Below are 16,039 nucleotides of genomic sequence, written 5' to 3' on the forward strand. Positions count from 1 at the left end.
GGTACAAAATCCACCGTACTGAAGAGCAAGTTGCGCACTGGGACATCCCAAACAAAGAACATTCAAGTTTGACTCGATGAGGTCGCTTTGTTTTGGATGTCCCAGTGCGTAGCTTGCTCATCAGCATGGTGGATTTTGTACCATGTGACCGTTAGCTACAAAGGGCCCATTGTCTTGTATCAGTTTTGTCAGTTACTGTTAAGATTCGATGATACCCCTCGGGGCACTTAGCAGTGCAAGGAAAGACGCTTATTAAGTACAGGGCGCTTATTTCTTCTTGACATAAACATATGAGATTTAAAAAAAACCATCTGAAAAATAACAGAAACTAAAACATCCAGAGTAGTGCTAAGGCCATTTAAAATAGTCATTTCCGTCCATAGCTTCAATGTCACTCTCTTTGGCGGCACTTAGCAGGGTCGTGACCTTACGCAGTTGAAGCGCCTCCAAGATAGGGAGCACTTCGCGTAATGGGGCATTTATTACCACTCATTAAAAGTGGGTCGCTTGTTAGATAGCTTGCTGGAAGTAGGGCGCTAAATTGAATCATGACGGTATATGTTCCTTTAATAGAATGACCCAATGTCAGATGTGGAGCGCCTTGAACTGTATGAGAAACTGGAGAGATCAGAGGGCCGCATTGTGGCACTTGAAAAACAGGTAATGCTGTATTGTTTGTTTCAAAGTAGTTTTTATAAGATAAGGTGTTGCCTACTAATAAAGAAGAATTTTTGCGCAGTAGATCTTGGCAAGGACTATTGGAATCCAAACAGACAATTGGGGGGTAACCACGCATTTTTTTGTAGAGATAATTAAGCAACGATAACTCTAAAAAGCAGTAAAATGCAAAGCAATATTTGCCATTTTTTCCCAAATTGAAGCCTTATTATCTCTGAAAAATGCATGGTTACCCCCAATCTTTTTGGATACCAAGAGCACTTGCTAAGTTCTGCTTTCGCCGCATAGTTTTAAACCGCACAAAAATACCCCTGTATTACTAGGCTCCACCCATAGGAAACCCGAGTATCTCGAGACGCGCAGAACGTATGCGCAGTAACAAAAGTAGGCACCGTCCTTTAGGCTAATTTGCACGTACCCATATATCGGTCCGACTACTAGGTTTAATCGCATCCATGGTCCAATTAACACGTTACAATAGCCCATTTTACAGTTGTGTGCTAAGTGACCTGGTCTTTGATTCTAAGCGAGGCTGGGGGTGACCTTGTTTTGATACAAACCTCACTGCTTTTCATATGCAGATCAAACTGTTCTTATGCTAACTATTTGCATTTACATATGAAAAGCAGTGAGGTCTGTATCAAAAGAAGGTCAACCCCAGCCTCGCTTTCAATTCAAGACCAGGTCACTAAGCACACAACTGTAAAATGGCCTATTTGTCGGCTAATTTTTTTTCCGTTGGTGTAGTGTGGGGTAAAAGTCGGCTTGATTCAAAAAATCTGTACCCTTGCCAAAGTGTTTTTATAAATCGGGCCAATTTTCGTCAACTTGCTCATTTTCTTTGTCACAACAAAACAGACGCTTAAATCTAAGAAACAAGAGGATATATGAACTGCCACGATTTTACACAGAACACTTCAAACAATCTTTTATTCTGGCCATGTGTGGGCGAGCCAATAGCAACTTATGTAAATAGCAATCAGTCTTATACTCATTTTTATCGATTTTTTGATTCTTCCATTCTCCCAATTTTAAATATTTTCCCATTAGCTCTTATTTACTTTTTTTTATTATTATTAATAGGTTTGTAAATAGTTGATGGTGCTGAATTTTTAAATATTCCTAATATTTATGTAAATAATTATACAATTCAGCCATTTGGTTTCCATATGAGTATTCATATGATTGGCTGCCATATGATTATTCATTATAAACTATCTATCTTCTCAACTCTCTATCTATTTTCTTCTCATCTACTACTTGTATTCTTAATTTCTCTAGTTGGCAGATAATATAAGAAAGTGGGCGAAAGACAAAGCAGAATTGCAGGTGAATGACATTTTCTTTGTTTGGCTTCCCGTATTACTGATGGCTTCCCGTATTAAGAGTTCAAGGCATATTTAACACTTATTGATCGTTTTTATACTAGAGGATCCATTATCCGTCTGGACGAACTTGGGCAAACATTTGTCGTTCGTCTCTTTGCGCGTCCTCTAGTATAAAAACGGCCATTAAGTGAAACTTAGATCGTGCATGACTTGGTTACGTACCTACGTACGAGACTGAGTGAAATAAATAAAATAAAATAACAAAATTTGGCCACAATTCTTTGAATCGTATCCATTTAAAAAAGAAAACAGAAGAAAGTGTCGATTTAACTTAGCCGTATTTCAGTTTATGCTGCAAAAAGGTTGAATAAACGATTATTATTATTATTATTATTATTATTATTATTATTATTATTATTATTATTATTATTATTATTATTATTATTATTATTATTATTATTATTATTATTATTATTATAACGCGTATCAACAACACCAAGAAGACGTTTCAGTATAAAATGGGCCTGGCTACCGTCAGCAAATGACTGTCAAATGTTTTGTGTCTTTTCTCGGGAGACTTTCGTTGGAACGACGTTACAAACGTATCATAAGCTTTCAGGGCTTCGTAACTTAAGGATGTCAAAGATTACATTTCACATCCCATAGTTGTGAGGAGAAAGATATGCCTTCCATGTTAATTCTGCACTGTCTGTTTAAAATACCCTACAGATGAAGTTAAATGAAAGTACTTTGGCTCAGAAAACAGGATACAAGAATTCTTCGACTTCAATAGACATTCTGGACTGGGTTTGTATTGGTTGATTGATTAAATGTTAATCTACGGCATTGAGAACTGAAACCCCTTTCCTCATCAGTACAGCTAAAACCCTAACCTGCAACCAGGCTCAAATGTTTCCCATTGCTTTTGTCTACTCGAGTTGCTCAAAACCGTGTTACGTTTCCTGGATTAGGGAATTGCTTCCCAAGCGAAATGAAATAGAAATATCTGGCTTCATGTCTAAGATTACTAAAACCCACCAGTGTACTTCTTTCGTTTCAAAGGGGTCTTGACAATCTGCGAGCCAGCGAGCCATGCGAGGCAGACGTGCTAGGCACTCAGGTTAGCCTAAAAAAAACACTTCGGTTAGCCTAAAAAGCACTCCGGTTAGCCTAAATGGCACTCAGGTTAGCTTAAATAACTCCCCGGTTAGCTTGCCTCGCACGTTTGGCTCGCTGGCTTGCACATTGGCCACACTCGTTTTAAAGACGGTGTCTCCTAACACAGAAGTATTTTTGCGCGGTTTATGACTATGCGGGAAAAGTATATCTTAACAAGGACTACTGGAATCTAAAAAGAAAGTCGGGGGTAAGCACGAATTTTTCAGAGACAATTAAGCGACAATAATTCTCAAAGGCTTTAAAATACAAAACAAGGGGTGGCATTTTTCCCAAATTGAAGCTTTATTATCTCTGAAAAGTGCGTGGTTACCCTCAGTTTTCTTTACAGACTTCAATAGCCCTTGCTAAGATCTTATTTTCCCGCAAAATCTTTAACCGCGCAAAAATACCATTGAATCAGTAGGTACCGTCCAAAAGAGATCAGAGATGCGCAGAACGTATGTGCTGTAACAAAAGAAGGCACCTTCCTTAAGTGATTGATTGATTGATTGATTGATTGATTGATTGTATTGCCTTAATGTCAAAAGTCCTTAGTTCTTCAAATGACTAAGCGCGCAACCCACTTTTCTCATTCATTAAAAGGCACGAAAATACTTTAGCATTTCTGGCTGCTTGGCTAAATTCGCATGGCATACTCCACGCCCTCACAGGCTATTCCCTGACTAGACTATTTAAGCCTAAACTCGTCCTCTCTCATTTCCACGCGGGCTCTTTGGTGTGTCGCCCATTGGTTTTTTTTCCTACCCTCCTCCCCTTCAGCGACGTCTACCGTCCTACATTTATACTCCCACTTTATGTCTTATGCAAAATTTTTCCTCCTCTATCTTAATTAGCATAAGTCATAGTGTCTTTTGAATGGATGTGAATATATTACTATGGACTGGAAATGATCTTTTAAATCTCCTTATTGTTTCCCAGCACAATGGACCCAAACCACCCTCTCCATCGAGGCCTTTGGGTCCCCGAAGACCTTCTCCAAAACTGGATCCTCTGGAGAGAAGATAGCTGCAACCCATCCGGGGCTGAGCGTCGTCTGTGCTTCCTTGGCTGATATAAAACAAACTCTAAGAAGTCCTTAGCGGTCTTTAATCTTTTACGCTGTGGAAATTGAACTTAGCCGAGGGGTTACTATTCAAAATCACTTTATCAACCACAAGATGTAAAGGAGCTACTTACGTCTTGCAAACGGCACAAATTATTTGTTTTCCACGCCTTGGGCAGTATACGTTAGGCCTAGTTACTGTGGCTTAGAAAGTTCCGATGTTGTACTTGTATGCCATCGTTTGCGGTCAAATTGGATCACGGAGCCGTCAAGTGAAGAGCAAAATCAAAGAGTATAGAAATGAAAAAAAAAAAAAAAAAAAAAGGCAAGTGCATTTATAGAGACCCAATTTGGCGGTTTTATTGTGTTGGTGTCGTTTAAATTAGACTCCTCTGGACTCTGTGAACCAACCATAGCCTTACCGTTGACCGTAAGCTCTTCACCAGACTGGGGATGGCTCAGGTTGTCGAAGCATCAGTTACCATAACAGTTAGAACTACCCTCATTCACTCTGGATAACCTTTTGATGCTCCCGGGTTGAAACCATTGACACTGTAAATATAGTAAGGTCTTTGGAATTATTGCTCTGTACAGAGATATCTAAAAACAGCTTAAGTATTCAAGGTTATTTATTTTTATGGGATGGGGTGTTTAACGTTAGCAAGGCTGGGAGAGCAATTTTATGCCTTGAATACCAAATGTTGCACTTGCATTCCATCAAGGCTTGACCTCCGTTGACTATGCCAAAAAGGCCTCTTATTGTAAATTTGTAATGTATAAGTTAAGTTAGTTGCTGTAGTACTTGTGGATGTAATATATAATATTTGGATCGTTCTTCGTAATACTTGTTCCTGCGTCTGATTCCCGAACAACTTACACAGTGAAGGCCCCGAAAATGATCAGTTTTAGTCCTTTGAGGGACGGTTACATATTGAAGCTTCGTTTCAGTCTGTGGGTCGCATCAATAAAATGTGACCATTCAATCGAAGATGTCGAACAGTATTTCGGTAACGTTTGCTATGCTGCACAAAATGGTTCAACGTTTTGAGCCCGTCGATGAAATCCCAGTAAGTGTAGCCATACAAATGCAACCCAGTAAGCGGTATGTTTCTTTTAAACTTCGGCACTCTTAAGACCTGGTTCCGCTTGCGACAGAAGCAACAGAATTGGAATCAGAAGAATCTTCTGACCTAGTGTGAATCATTACGACGGACGCAGAAACGGGAGCTTCGCTTTCGTTCAAAATGGCTGAAGGCCGCTTGGTTTCCGTTCTAAATCGCGTGTAAAGGGATTAGGAATGAGCTATGTGATTGGTTGATGCTTCAACTTGCGCTTCCGATTCCGATGAACCAGTTCACACTTGATCGCAAGCAAGAAAAAGGAAACGTTGATTCCGTTTCCGTGGAACGTACGATTGCGATTCCGTCTCCGTTTTTTGTTTCACGCTGGAACGAAAGGTTCCGTACGCTTCCGATTCCGTCGCCAGTGTGAACCAGCACTCGTAGCGGATAAGAATCCAGACGCATTTAGATTCCAGAAATATGAAGTACTTGCCGTTCAAAATAGACGAAGAGCGCTGGCATCGTCCGGTCTCCATCACCTGAAACTTCTGATGTAAAGGAAATTCGAAAAAGATGGAATGCCCTCCGCAAATAGTTTCGATGAATCATCTGTTTAGTATAATACTAGAGACGGATCATCCGTCTGGGACGAACTTGGGCAAAGAACGGTAGTTCGTCTAATAATTCGTCTGTGTATGAATGCGGGATTTCAGACGGATCATACGAACTACCGTGATAGTTCGTCTGAACGGAGGATCCGTTTCTGGTGGTAGAAATCTATAGTAGAGGAACCAAATTACCCTCTTCGTTCGAAGACCACTTTCCAAAAAACTGTACCCTAAAACACTTGCATGCTTGCAGGTTGGGGAATGGGGAATTCGTTGCTCTCAATCTGTGAGTAGTTGTTATAGATATCTGGCGGGTTACTGATATCATTCATGAGTAGTATAGCATGGAGACTGCATTAATTACCCCTCCATAGGTTGATTGCATTGCCGCCATGTTGGCGCCAAAACAAAAGAAAATTTACTCACATAGTTTGCATAAAAATGGTAGTTGACTCCCAGAGGAGAAAAATCTCATTGTTCATAAGGGATCGTTCATTTTTTATGAGCAGGGGGGGGGGGGGGGGGGGTGGCTGGTGGGATTTGGTTAATTGCCACTACGAAACTGTATGACCCCCCCTAGCATGCAATTTTTTTCCACATGGCCCCCCCCCCCCCCACAGCAGAACTATTTTTTTCTGATGACCCCCCCCCCCCCTCCCGCCCAACCAGAAACAAATCATACTCCTAACTTTAACAAAACGCTTATGTACTGTTTATATCAAAGATAAACGTAATTGTTGCTGTGATTTCTTTACAGTACTATTAACAAGTAACCGTTCTCTACTTAGGTAAAGATTTCTCTTGTTTAAAAAAACGTTTTATAGATAGCAACACGTTTACGGCAACGACAAACCCTAAATTTCCATTTAGATTCTCAAAGAAACTATAAAAATTAATCAAGCAAATGGTTAACGTGAAATTACTCCCCTTCGAGTAGAAACAATTAATACACGTACAGATCTGACTAACAAAATACGGATCGAAGCATACCAATCAACGATTACGAGTCATATTAAACAGATATCAGTCGCGTAGGTAAGGGTTAGATAGGGGTGTTCGTTAAGCCCCAAATCTTGCTTACTAGGGGGGTCCGGGGGCATGCTCCCCCAGAAATTTTTGAAAATCTAGGTTCCCAGAAACCTCATTTCCTGCATTTTGAGACCCATTTTAGGCAAATCACAAATTTGTTTTACAGCAGCTTTTTGAGCTATATACATCATTCCTACGGCATAATTGTTTCAACTTAAACAAGAAAGTTCAATGTACATTCCGCGCCCTGTCGAGTTCTGATAGCTATTCGATCTACTGATAGTCATACACCAAGCTGGTAAACTGCATCATTCTCGGGTGTAGGCCTTCGAACAAATTGACTATCTCGTCAAAATTGACAGGCATATCATATTTGATATGCATTAGAACCAGGGCAGACATTCTACTCTCTCGCATGGTACACCTCATGTAATTGTTCAACCTCCTCATTAAGTGCTTTTTCTTCCGCCATTACTGATCTGTAAAGGGGGTTCGTTCGAACCCCTCGAACCCCCCCTCCTACGCGCCTGGATATTAAAGTACTGCTATTAAAAATGACAGTTACAAGCTTTTCTGAAGATGGCTTACGGCTCAGATTTACCGTCAACTGAAGTCACCAACAACAGTTCTATTATTAAAACTAATCTGGATGTTCACACTAGGCATACTACTGAGTCTACTGATACTCCTGGGTTCAAATAATTTACTAATCAACAGTCTTTATAAAAGTGAGTACTATTAGAAAGAACATTAAACAATCTATTGATATAGTTCAGAGTACAACCACTTTGTAGAAAACTACTCCCCCAAGGATGATTCAATAGTGAGACTGATACGTTTTTATATTAATTTGAACTTGTACAAACATAGGTGTCTACCTCAGTTTATATTCATTATTGCTTTTCCAACAGATATGCTTCATTTCCTCAGTTGTTGTTAATATAAAATGCAGATTTCGACCTCAGTATGTAAAACAAACTAAAAGTGGTTAGGAAAATCGCATTAAATAAAATTGAAATAATATTCAATTTCTTCATCTGTTTCTGTGTTGAGCCACTTTCAATTTCCCCTACTAGCCAATTATTTCTGGTGACCCCCCCCCCCCCCTCTTTCACTCATTTTTTTTGGTAGCCCCCCCCCTTTAGTGCCATTTTTTTTCTCGTGGCCCCCCCCTAAATCCCACCAGCCCCCCCATGCTCATAAAAAATGAACGGTCCCTAACCACCAACATGGCCGCCATGACGTAACGTGCAATAAGATGTTTTCACATGACGTCGCGGCGGCCATGTTGGTGTCCCAAAACAAAGAAATGGCGGCCATGTTGGTGTCCCAAACTAATCCTCTGGGAATTGAACTCTATTTTTATGCAAATACTTTCTTTTGTTTCAGTAAACCAATATGGCCGGTAGTCACGTGAATGAAAACGCTCTATTCTTTCTTGAACTGGGGGATACTATCATTCAGTATCAATAGTATAAACGGGAGATGTTCTTGGAGACACTGAATTCCTTCCTTTTCAGAGAGAAGGCCATCGATCAATCGTTTCCCTTCTAGGACTCGGTTTTTTTTTTGCCTAACGTTCCTAGTTCCTAGGCCTCTGTCTGTCTTTCATCTTGGTCAATTTGTTTTGGACTGGGTGCAATCTCCAACGCTCGTTACACGCCGACTACCTACGTCTTGGTTAATAAATCATTGGCACACAAAGTTCGATTTTTTTAACATCGTTTTAATTGTCGATCACACTTAAACTCTATTCGTCAACAATAAATAGCACTTCTATTATTGCAATGTATCTTTGTACGACAGTCAGCTGGTTTCTGTACTGAAATTACACTAGCTACAGTGGCATGAGTTCTCGGTTCCAGAAACAATTAAAGTTAGACTATAACTGCAAACACTATAATTCAACAAAGTTGAACTTTACAGTGTGCAATTGTATTGACATTCATGTAGCTAAAATATACTATTTTCATATGAAAGATTTTATTGATTTGACTGTCTAGAACATTGTGGTCATTTGGTAGTAAAAAAAAGAAAGCAACGACATTCTGGCGGCGATTTATGAAGCAACAAATGTTAATTTAATTAGCAAGGGATTGAGGACATTTTTTTTTTATTAAATTGTTTAATTTTTTTAGTGGGGAAGGGGGGAGAGGATAATATGAGCAAAATATATCAAAAAACAACTTACAACATTTGAAGAAACACTAGCGTACTATCTTGCATAAAAGCTCTTTTAAATTACATTATACATTAAAATTGTTAATACAAAAAGCCTAAGCCTAACGAACTTCGTAGATAGTTTAAAGAAAATCTTCCGCAGTCTCCTATAATTACGTCAATTAAGTCGAGTTGTCACCCACGAAATTAAGAATCTATACGTCCCGTATTTCCACGACCCTTCGACCCTTACGAAAAAAAAGCGTAATGTTTGGGACAAAGGCCGTTTAAAAAGTAAATTTATTTGCTGTACTTTCACTTTGGTTTTGAAGGAATTTGTGGTCACTGGAGTTGGCAACGTGTGACGATTGAAAGGCATGTAAATTTGTATTTTGCATGCCGAAGGTGTGAAATGAAGTGGAGTCTATCTCTTTCACATACGAAGTTCTTGTTCAAACACACAACAGGGGACTAGAAGAGTCTATAATGTGCAGATATAGAAGTAGCTGCCCCTTTTGAAAACTGCGCAACTATAAGCAAAGGAAATCAATTATTTGTTTCAAAACAATGCAGACTGGTAGATGCCTACAGTAGCTATTACGAAGCCGTGAAAAATAAAGCCATATACTATCAAATTAATACCTGGTCTTTCTACTCAGAGACATCTTACAATGCTGTCCGTTCTCAACTAACAATGGTTTGTATTGTTTTTTGACAACTTTTTGGCATATGTCAAACAACTTTTTGATGCCTTCCATTTCAATTGGGCACTCATAACGCTGAATTGAATTGAATAACTGAATTGTCAATGTCTGATCCTCACCCCACTATGGAGGGTTATTGGAAATTGCGAGGGGGGAGGGGTGTCTCAGAACTCCAATTTTAAAATGACAGTATGAAACTAAATTGAAATTTTCTGGGCCAACACAATTCTCTACCTCTTGTGGAAGCAATCAGAAAATTTGCAAAAACGCCAAAACGGTGCCAAAAAACCGTGATCAAGAGCCAATGGTATCGACACATTACTGTAAATGTACTGTGTAATCAACAAAGACCTTTTCGTTTTCAAGTATTTACATAACTTCATTTGTGCAAAAATAGTTTTATAAAGATATTATATCCCTAATTTATCAAAGTTTTGCAATGGCGCCTGCGCCAGAACCCCACTGAGCCAGGATCCAACGTCTACTTGCTTTTCCTCGTATCTCAAGATGAAAGGGTGTTTAAGCAGCTCCCGGTATTTGGGTCTTCTTGTCACATCTTTTGTCAAACTAAGAGGGATAAATCAAACAATTAATAGAGCGGTTCTCACTCGAGTGTTGAACAGATAGTAGTACTAGCTATCTTTGGCTGTGGATGAAAAAGGTGGGAATGGGTTGCAACTTGAAAAAATGGTCATTTTTTCAAGTTCTTTCCTTGTGTATCGTGAAAAAGCATTAGAAACTGATAAAGGTTTGTTCTTTCTTCTAGAAATCGCCTGTTGTTTTCTTCTTGTTGTCCTAAGAGCAATTCCATTTTTGAGCAGAGGACCTTTGAGAAACATTTGTATAGTTTTGAGAAAAATCTTCAAGATACCGTGTAATGCCCCCTTAAAAGAGATAATCACATCTACTACACGTAGTAGGAAACTAAAACTCGGTTTGAGCATCATACTAGAGTTGGCTGATGGTTAAGATACAATCTATGTAAATTACCACATATTTGTAAATGAGAGCATTTCATCCGAGAAGGATCTTCCATCTTCATTGATCAAGCGAGGCGGGTCTCCCTTCACAACTTGGCTCAGCTGGTCAAACACACTCTTCCACTTGGGGTACGGAAACTTGCCTGTGGCCAGTTCAATCTGTTGAAAAATTAACCAAACACTGTTACCAATCAGTTTTTAGAGAGATGAACTTTTAAGGCTGATTTTCACTAGTGACATAGTTGGAGTCATAAGTGGAGTTGTAGGGCACTTACGACCTTGTGAAAACCAAACAACGGAGTTGTAAGGTTTCCATTTTCTTGTGATTTTTCTTATAATTCTGTCACTTACGACTATGCACAATGTTTTGTTTTAACATTCACATTACAGCTAGCTGATCAATAGAAACGTTTATATTGGTCAGTTGCTCTGGCATTCCAAAATATATTGTACTTTGTGCATGGTCAGGGCCCAACTATTGCCTTTTATTAATTAGTTAACTATGTTTGGAAGAATTACAAAAAGTATCAAAGAGACAGTTGCACTTCAGGATCTCACCAACAGAAGCAAAACTGAGAGACTCAGACAAGCAAATGTAGTGGAATATTAATTTATCTGAGGGTTTCAACTCACCAGTGTTATGCCAAAACTCCACACATCAGATCTGATATCATAACTGCCTTGCCTTGATGACATGGGGTCTATTCTTTCAGGCTATAAAATAATAATGGCAAATTAGTAAAAATACAAATTCACCACTGCAAGTAGAAGTAATGTCATATGTAAGTCAAACTGAGAAACTTACCGCCATGTAAGGTTTGCATCCAGCATCTCTAGTCTTGGCAATGGAGTCAACAAGTTGGCCACTGATGCCAAAGTCACATAATTTTATATTTCCTTGAACATCTAGGAGGATGTTGGAAGGTTTAACATCTGAAAGAAAAAGTGCATACTTGTTTCACCCTTGGGAATACAGTGGGGGTGGGCAAAGGAAAGGATTTTTTCCTATTTTTCCAAGACAAAAATTCACGACCACTTTCAGTTAAGTTTGCAATTATAACCACAATACACAAACAGTTTTCAGGAAATGAACATGAGATTACAGATGGTTGTCATTGAAGCCCATCTCATGAATGTTGTACAAAATAAAAAAAGGAAACATGTTTGCAGTCACACTGTAAATCAAAATGTCAAGAAGGAACAAACCTCTGTGAATGATATTGAGCTTGGTTTTCAAATAATCCAGTGCTTTTACAACCTGCATGCAAACAAACAAAAACAGTTTTGACAGAGTTGTTATTACAAACCTGGAAGTAGTTCATCCTGGTAATGTGCATAAAGGCACATTCAATATAACTGTGACAACTGAAGGTATTACATCCTGAAATTTCCCTAGATACACTGTACATTGAAAATTGTGTGGGAGAGGGGGGGGGGGGGTGATGGAAGGAACGGCGTGTGGGGGAATGGAGTATCTAATGGGCTAAAGTCAAAAGAAGAGTGTGAAAGAGGATTGAAATTGGGTAGTTTATACAAAGGACTCGGCATAGTAGTTCTTTTGTCACTTGCTCTGAAGATACAGACTGCAAGAGTAAAAGGGAGACAATAAATGCCAAGAGGTGCAGTGTGGGAGTGATAAGGAGTGGGGAAAAGAGGTAAGAGAAGAAACAAGAAGCAGAAAGTTCTTATCTAACCACTCCTCCCTTCCCTGAGACACAATTTCTGCAGCAACCAGCCCATCTCCTTAAAACAAGTAAATGAGGATTTCTGAAAGCTTACCGCTAATGAAGTCATTCCTAAAATATCCTCTGGTATGGTTTCATGGAGTACACCATAAATATGTCTGTAGCATTGATCAAAGGAGGTTTTCATTAACTCCATGCAAATCCAGGCATCACCCTAAAACAAACAGAACAAAACAAAACAATAATTGTGTTAGCTTTTTGTCACACAGTTTTGTTGTACAGTCAACTTCCGATAACTTGAACCCTTGCTAACTTGAACCTTGTGCTAACTTGAACCAATTTTCCTTTCCTTTCAGGTCATTTTCTATATAATTTTACCCTCATTAACTCGAACTCTTCATAACTTGAACCTTTTTCAGTTTCCCTTGAAGGTTTGAGTTATTGGGAGTCGACTGTATTTGCAATAAGTTTACAGAATTTCATGATAATGAGTCCATTTAACAAATCGACAGCAGTTTTTAATGGTCTTTTCTCTTATAGACCATAAAATGACATCAGAAAATGTTCAAAACTCAAGTGAAACCACTAGCCAGAAGCAAACCGTTTCACTGCCAAGTTTTGAGCATTTTTAGCCCCCATGATCACCTCAGTAAATAATGCTCCATAAAACTTGACGATGTAATCACAATCACTGCTCCGCATGACGACATCCAAGTCCATCAGAAGCTGTTTCTGTTCCTTCTCATCAACCGTTGAACGAATTCTCTGCAAACAGGAACAAAAATAGGTTCATTGTCTTATGCAGTAGAACCCAAGTCCAGACACCAAGGCCCAGTTGTTCAAAGCTCGATTAAACTAATCCTGGATTAACCTGAACTTTGTTTCTGGTTTGATGACTTAGTTTCATCATTAAACGTTCTGCCGAAGCTTTTTGTCCCTCAGTTTTGACTTAGACTTGTCCTAAGCATGAGCTTAAAATTAGCTTTCAAAAACCACTTTTAATGAGCGAGATGAAAACCTTGGTTAACTTTTAATCACGGATTAGCATTAATCAGCTTTCGAATAACCCGGCCCAGTTACAGATGTAATAAATACATTTTCACCCTCAGTCTGTCCTGGATGAGTGGACAGGACTGTTCCCACTCTTGTTAATACTACACCGCATTTGGGTTGAGTATTGTTTAATATCTTTTGAATTTGTTACCTCATTTCCATTTCCCGATCACAACACCATTGCTAGTTATGATTCTCACCTTTACTGCCATATTAATGTTACTCTCCTTGTGCAGCATGTTATTCACTGTGCCATAAGCTCCTCTTCCAATCTCACCACAGTCCACCAGGTCCTCAGAGGAGTATTCATAACTCTACCATGTATAAACAAATAAGTTATAAATAATTTAAAGAATAGTCATCAATTCTTCCAGACGTTAAATACGTCTGTTATATCAAAAAAGATAAAAATCAGCCAAATAATTTACCTTGTCTGGTCCAAATGACAGCTTACCAACTGCTTTGTGGGTTCTCAGTCGCTCCCTGAAATTTTACCTTACAGTCAGTACTTTTTGAAAATTTAAGGTGGCTCTGAAACCCTCCTACATTTTTTCCCAAACTTTGCAAAAAGTTGGATTTGAACAGCCTGATCATGGTTCCATTTGATAATAAAAAATGGGGTCACTTTTCTCGTTGTTTAGTTTGAACTACATGTACTTCCCGCTAAAATTAGGTGTGTTTTTTAACAGGTTATACTGTGTTCGGGTAATCTATTATGTCAAACAACTGACCATTACTTGTTTACCAGTGATTACGCATTTTTTTGATACCATTATTGTTGTATCAACTGATAAAGAGTGATAGTAATGATACATCAAAACTAATTATAAGTGCTGGAAACTGTTGTGAGTCACCTTAAAACAACAAGGCCAGTGGGGCACACTCAGTACAATTAATTACTTTTAAAATGGTAATAAAATGGTTTTAAAATAAAAACTTAATGGCTTTATTTAAAGGGGAAGTATCACAAAAATTTGATGCCATTTCAAAACCCAAAAATGTTTGTCTGACAACAGAAACAAAACAATAATTGTCTAGTTTTGTTATAAATCATCACCCCAGTGCAATAAAACTGTCGATTAGTACCTCTGGCCAGAGACAGAGTAGCTCGGAATGGATTGAAACTTGAAAAGTGTTAGACTAATGTTTTTCAAGTTCTCGCATTTTTGTTTCCAAAATGGGCTAGAACAGAGTACAAGTTGTTCCTGTCAAGAATTGAGTTTATTTCTCTCCTCTCGTTGTTCTAGAATTATTTTGTAGCAAAGTTAAGGTCTTATTTCATTATTTTCTACAAAAGAGGTCAAAAACCCCATGATACTTCCCCTTTAAGTGTCAAAGTACATGTATTTAGCACTGTAGAGCTAATTGGGGACAATATAACTCAGTGAAATAAGTAAACAGCTGTACAAACTGAACATAACATATGTTAACAATCCCAGCTGGTGGAAGACTAACCAGTTGGCTATTTACAAAGTGTGGCCTTGGATTTGAAAACAGGGCTACCCTGAAACAAAGCCAAGTGGTCAGAGCTGGACTTGAACCTGGTGCCTCCAGATTACAAATCCGATGCCCTTACTACTACATGTAGGTCACACCGCCTCCCTTATTATCAGGAATTTGAACTTGTTAATTGCTGTGTCATTTCAAATGTATCCTGAGACAAATCAATGACAGATCAATATCGACAGAAAGATAAGCAAAATTGAAATTCAATTAGTGAACTTCTCATTCTGTCAAAAACAGAAAAGATTAGGGAAGGTACTTTGGAATATTTTAATTTGGAATAGTTCAAGTGCTATCCAACAAGAACCACTAAAGAAATTGAATCTATAACTGTATAATAATTAACTTATTTTTGTCAAAGGCGATAAACTTACATATTTGACTGGAGTGGTGTCGGTTGTCTGGTGCATGTACTCAGCGCTGAAAGGTTTAATTTTTTTCGTTCCAATCCGCCTTGAAAGTCCAGCTTGAGCTTCTCTCTAGATAACCTACTTCCTGTAAGAATAAAAATTGCAAAGCACAATCAAGAGATACTCTGTTTCATGTCCCATAAACAAGCAAATCAAAATTACAACAACGACAAAATTTGGAAAATGTTTTAGTCTATCTGTGGCTTAATCTAGTTATCTCTGGTAAACACGATATCCTAAATTACAAAATATTAATCACAATCTTCATGGACGAAATTGAGTTAAGAGATTGAGTGCTCTCATTACAAAAGGGTTTATAAAACTGGCTAAAACCTGTGATTTCCAAGACGCCATTCACACAATAAAATCAAGCTAATAACTGTTCTTACCGGGAGAATTCGACGCCATACTCGCCAAACAGCGAATAAAAGAAGAAACACAGCAAAAGTTTAGTCCAATTTTGACGACTGTAGGGCAGATATATGATGGATGAGTCCTTCTATATGTCTTAACAAGCAATCGGGGTAAAAACCATCTAAAATTAGAAACTATAAAACGAACTTGAAATCAACAAAATATTCCTTCAATTTCCGAGACGCCGACCAAGGCCACAGAACGT

General features: G+C 38.5%; 2 protein-coding genes across 5 annotated transcripts in view; one reads left to right on the forward strand and one right to left on the reverse strand.

The window, feature by feature from the left end:
- The window catches only part of LOC146458364 (coiled-coil domain-containing protein 33-like), a 34,624-nt gene extending 29,562 nt beyond the window's left edge, over nt 1–5,062 (forward strand). For all 4 annotated transcript variants that reach the window (XM_085090673.1, XM_085090674.1, XM_085090676.1 and 1 more), the window contains 4 exons: nt 574–660; nt 1,960–2,007; nt 2,736–2,813; nt 4,104–5,062. In XM_085090673.1, the coding sequence (XP_084946799.1) occupies nt 574–660; nt 1,960–2,007; nt 2,736–2,813; nt 4,104–4,190 (300 nt within the window). In that variant the 3' untranslated portion in view covers nt 4,191–5,062. The remainder of the gene's footprint in view (nt 1–573; nt 661–1,959; nt 2,008–2,735; nt 2,814–4,103) is intronic.
- Nucleotides 5,063–8,630: 3,568 nt separating this feature from the next.
- Nucleotides 8,631–16,028, reverse strand: LOC146458365 (dual specificity mitogen-activated protein kinase kinase 4-like). The gene is made up of 11 exons (XM_085090566.1): nt 15,810–16,028; nt 15,385–15,505; nt 13,936–13,990; nt 13,708–13,821; nt 13,100–13,219; nt 12,549–12,668; nt 11,976–12,027; nt 11,575–11,702; nt 11,403–11,483; nt 10,780–10,928; nt 8,631–10,356 (listed from the first exon to the last, which is right to left on the reverse strand). The coding sequence occupies exons 1-11, from the start codon at nt 15,826–15,828 to the stop codon at nt 10,200–10,202; spliced, it is 1,116 nt and encodes a 371-aa protein (XP_084946692.1). The 5' UTR covers nt 15,829–16,028; the 3' UTR covers nt 8,631–10,199.
- Nucleotides 16,029–16,039: the final 11 nt, after the last annotated feature.

The sequence above is a fragment of the Pavona decussata genome, unplaced genomic scaffold (assembly GCF_977016875.1).
Source record: "Pavona decussata unplaced genomic scaffold, jaPavDecu1.1 SCAFFOLD_233, whole genome shotgun sequence".
Classification (NCBI taxonomy): domain Eukaryota; kingdom Metazoa; phylum Cnidaria; class Anthozoa; order Scleractinia; family Agariciidae; genus Pavona; species Pavona decussata.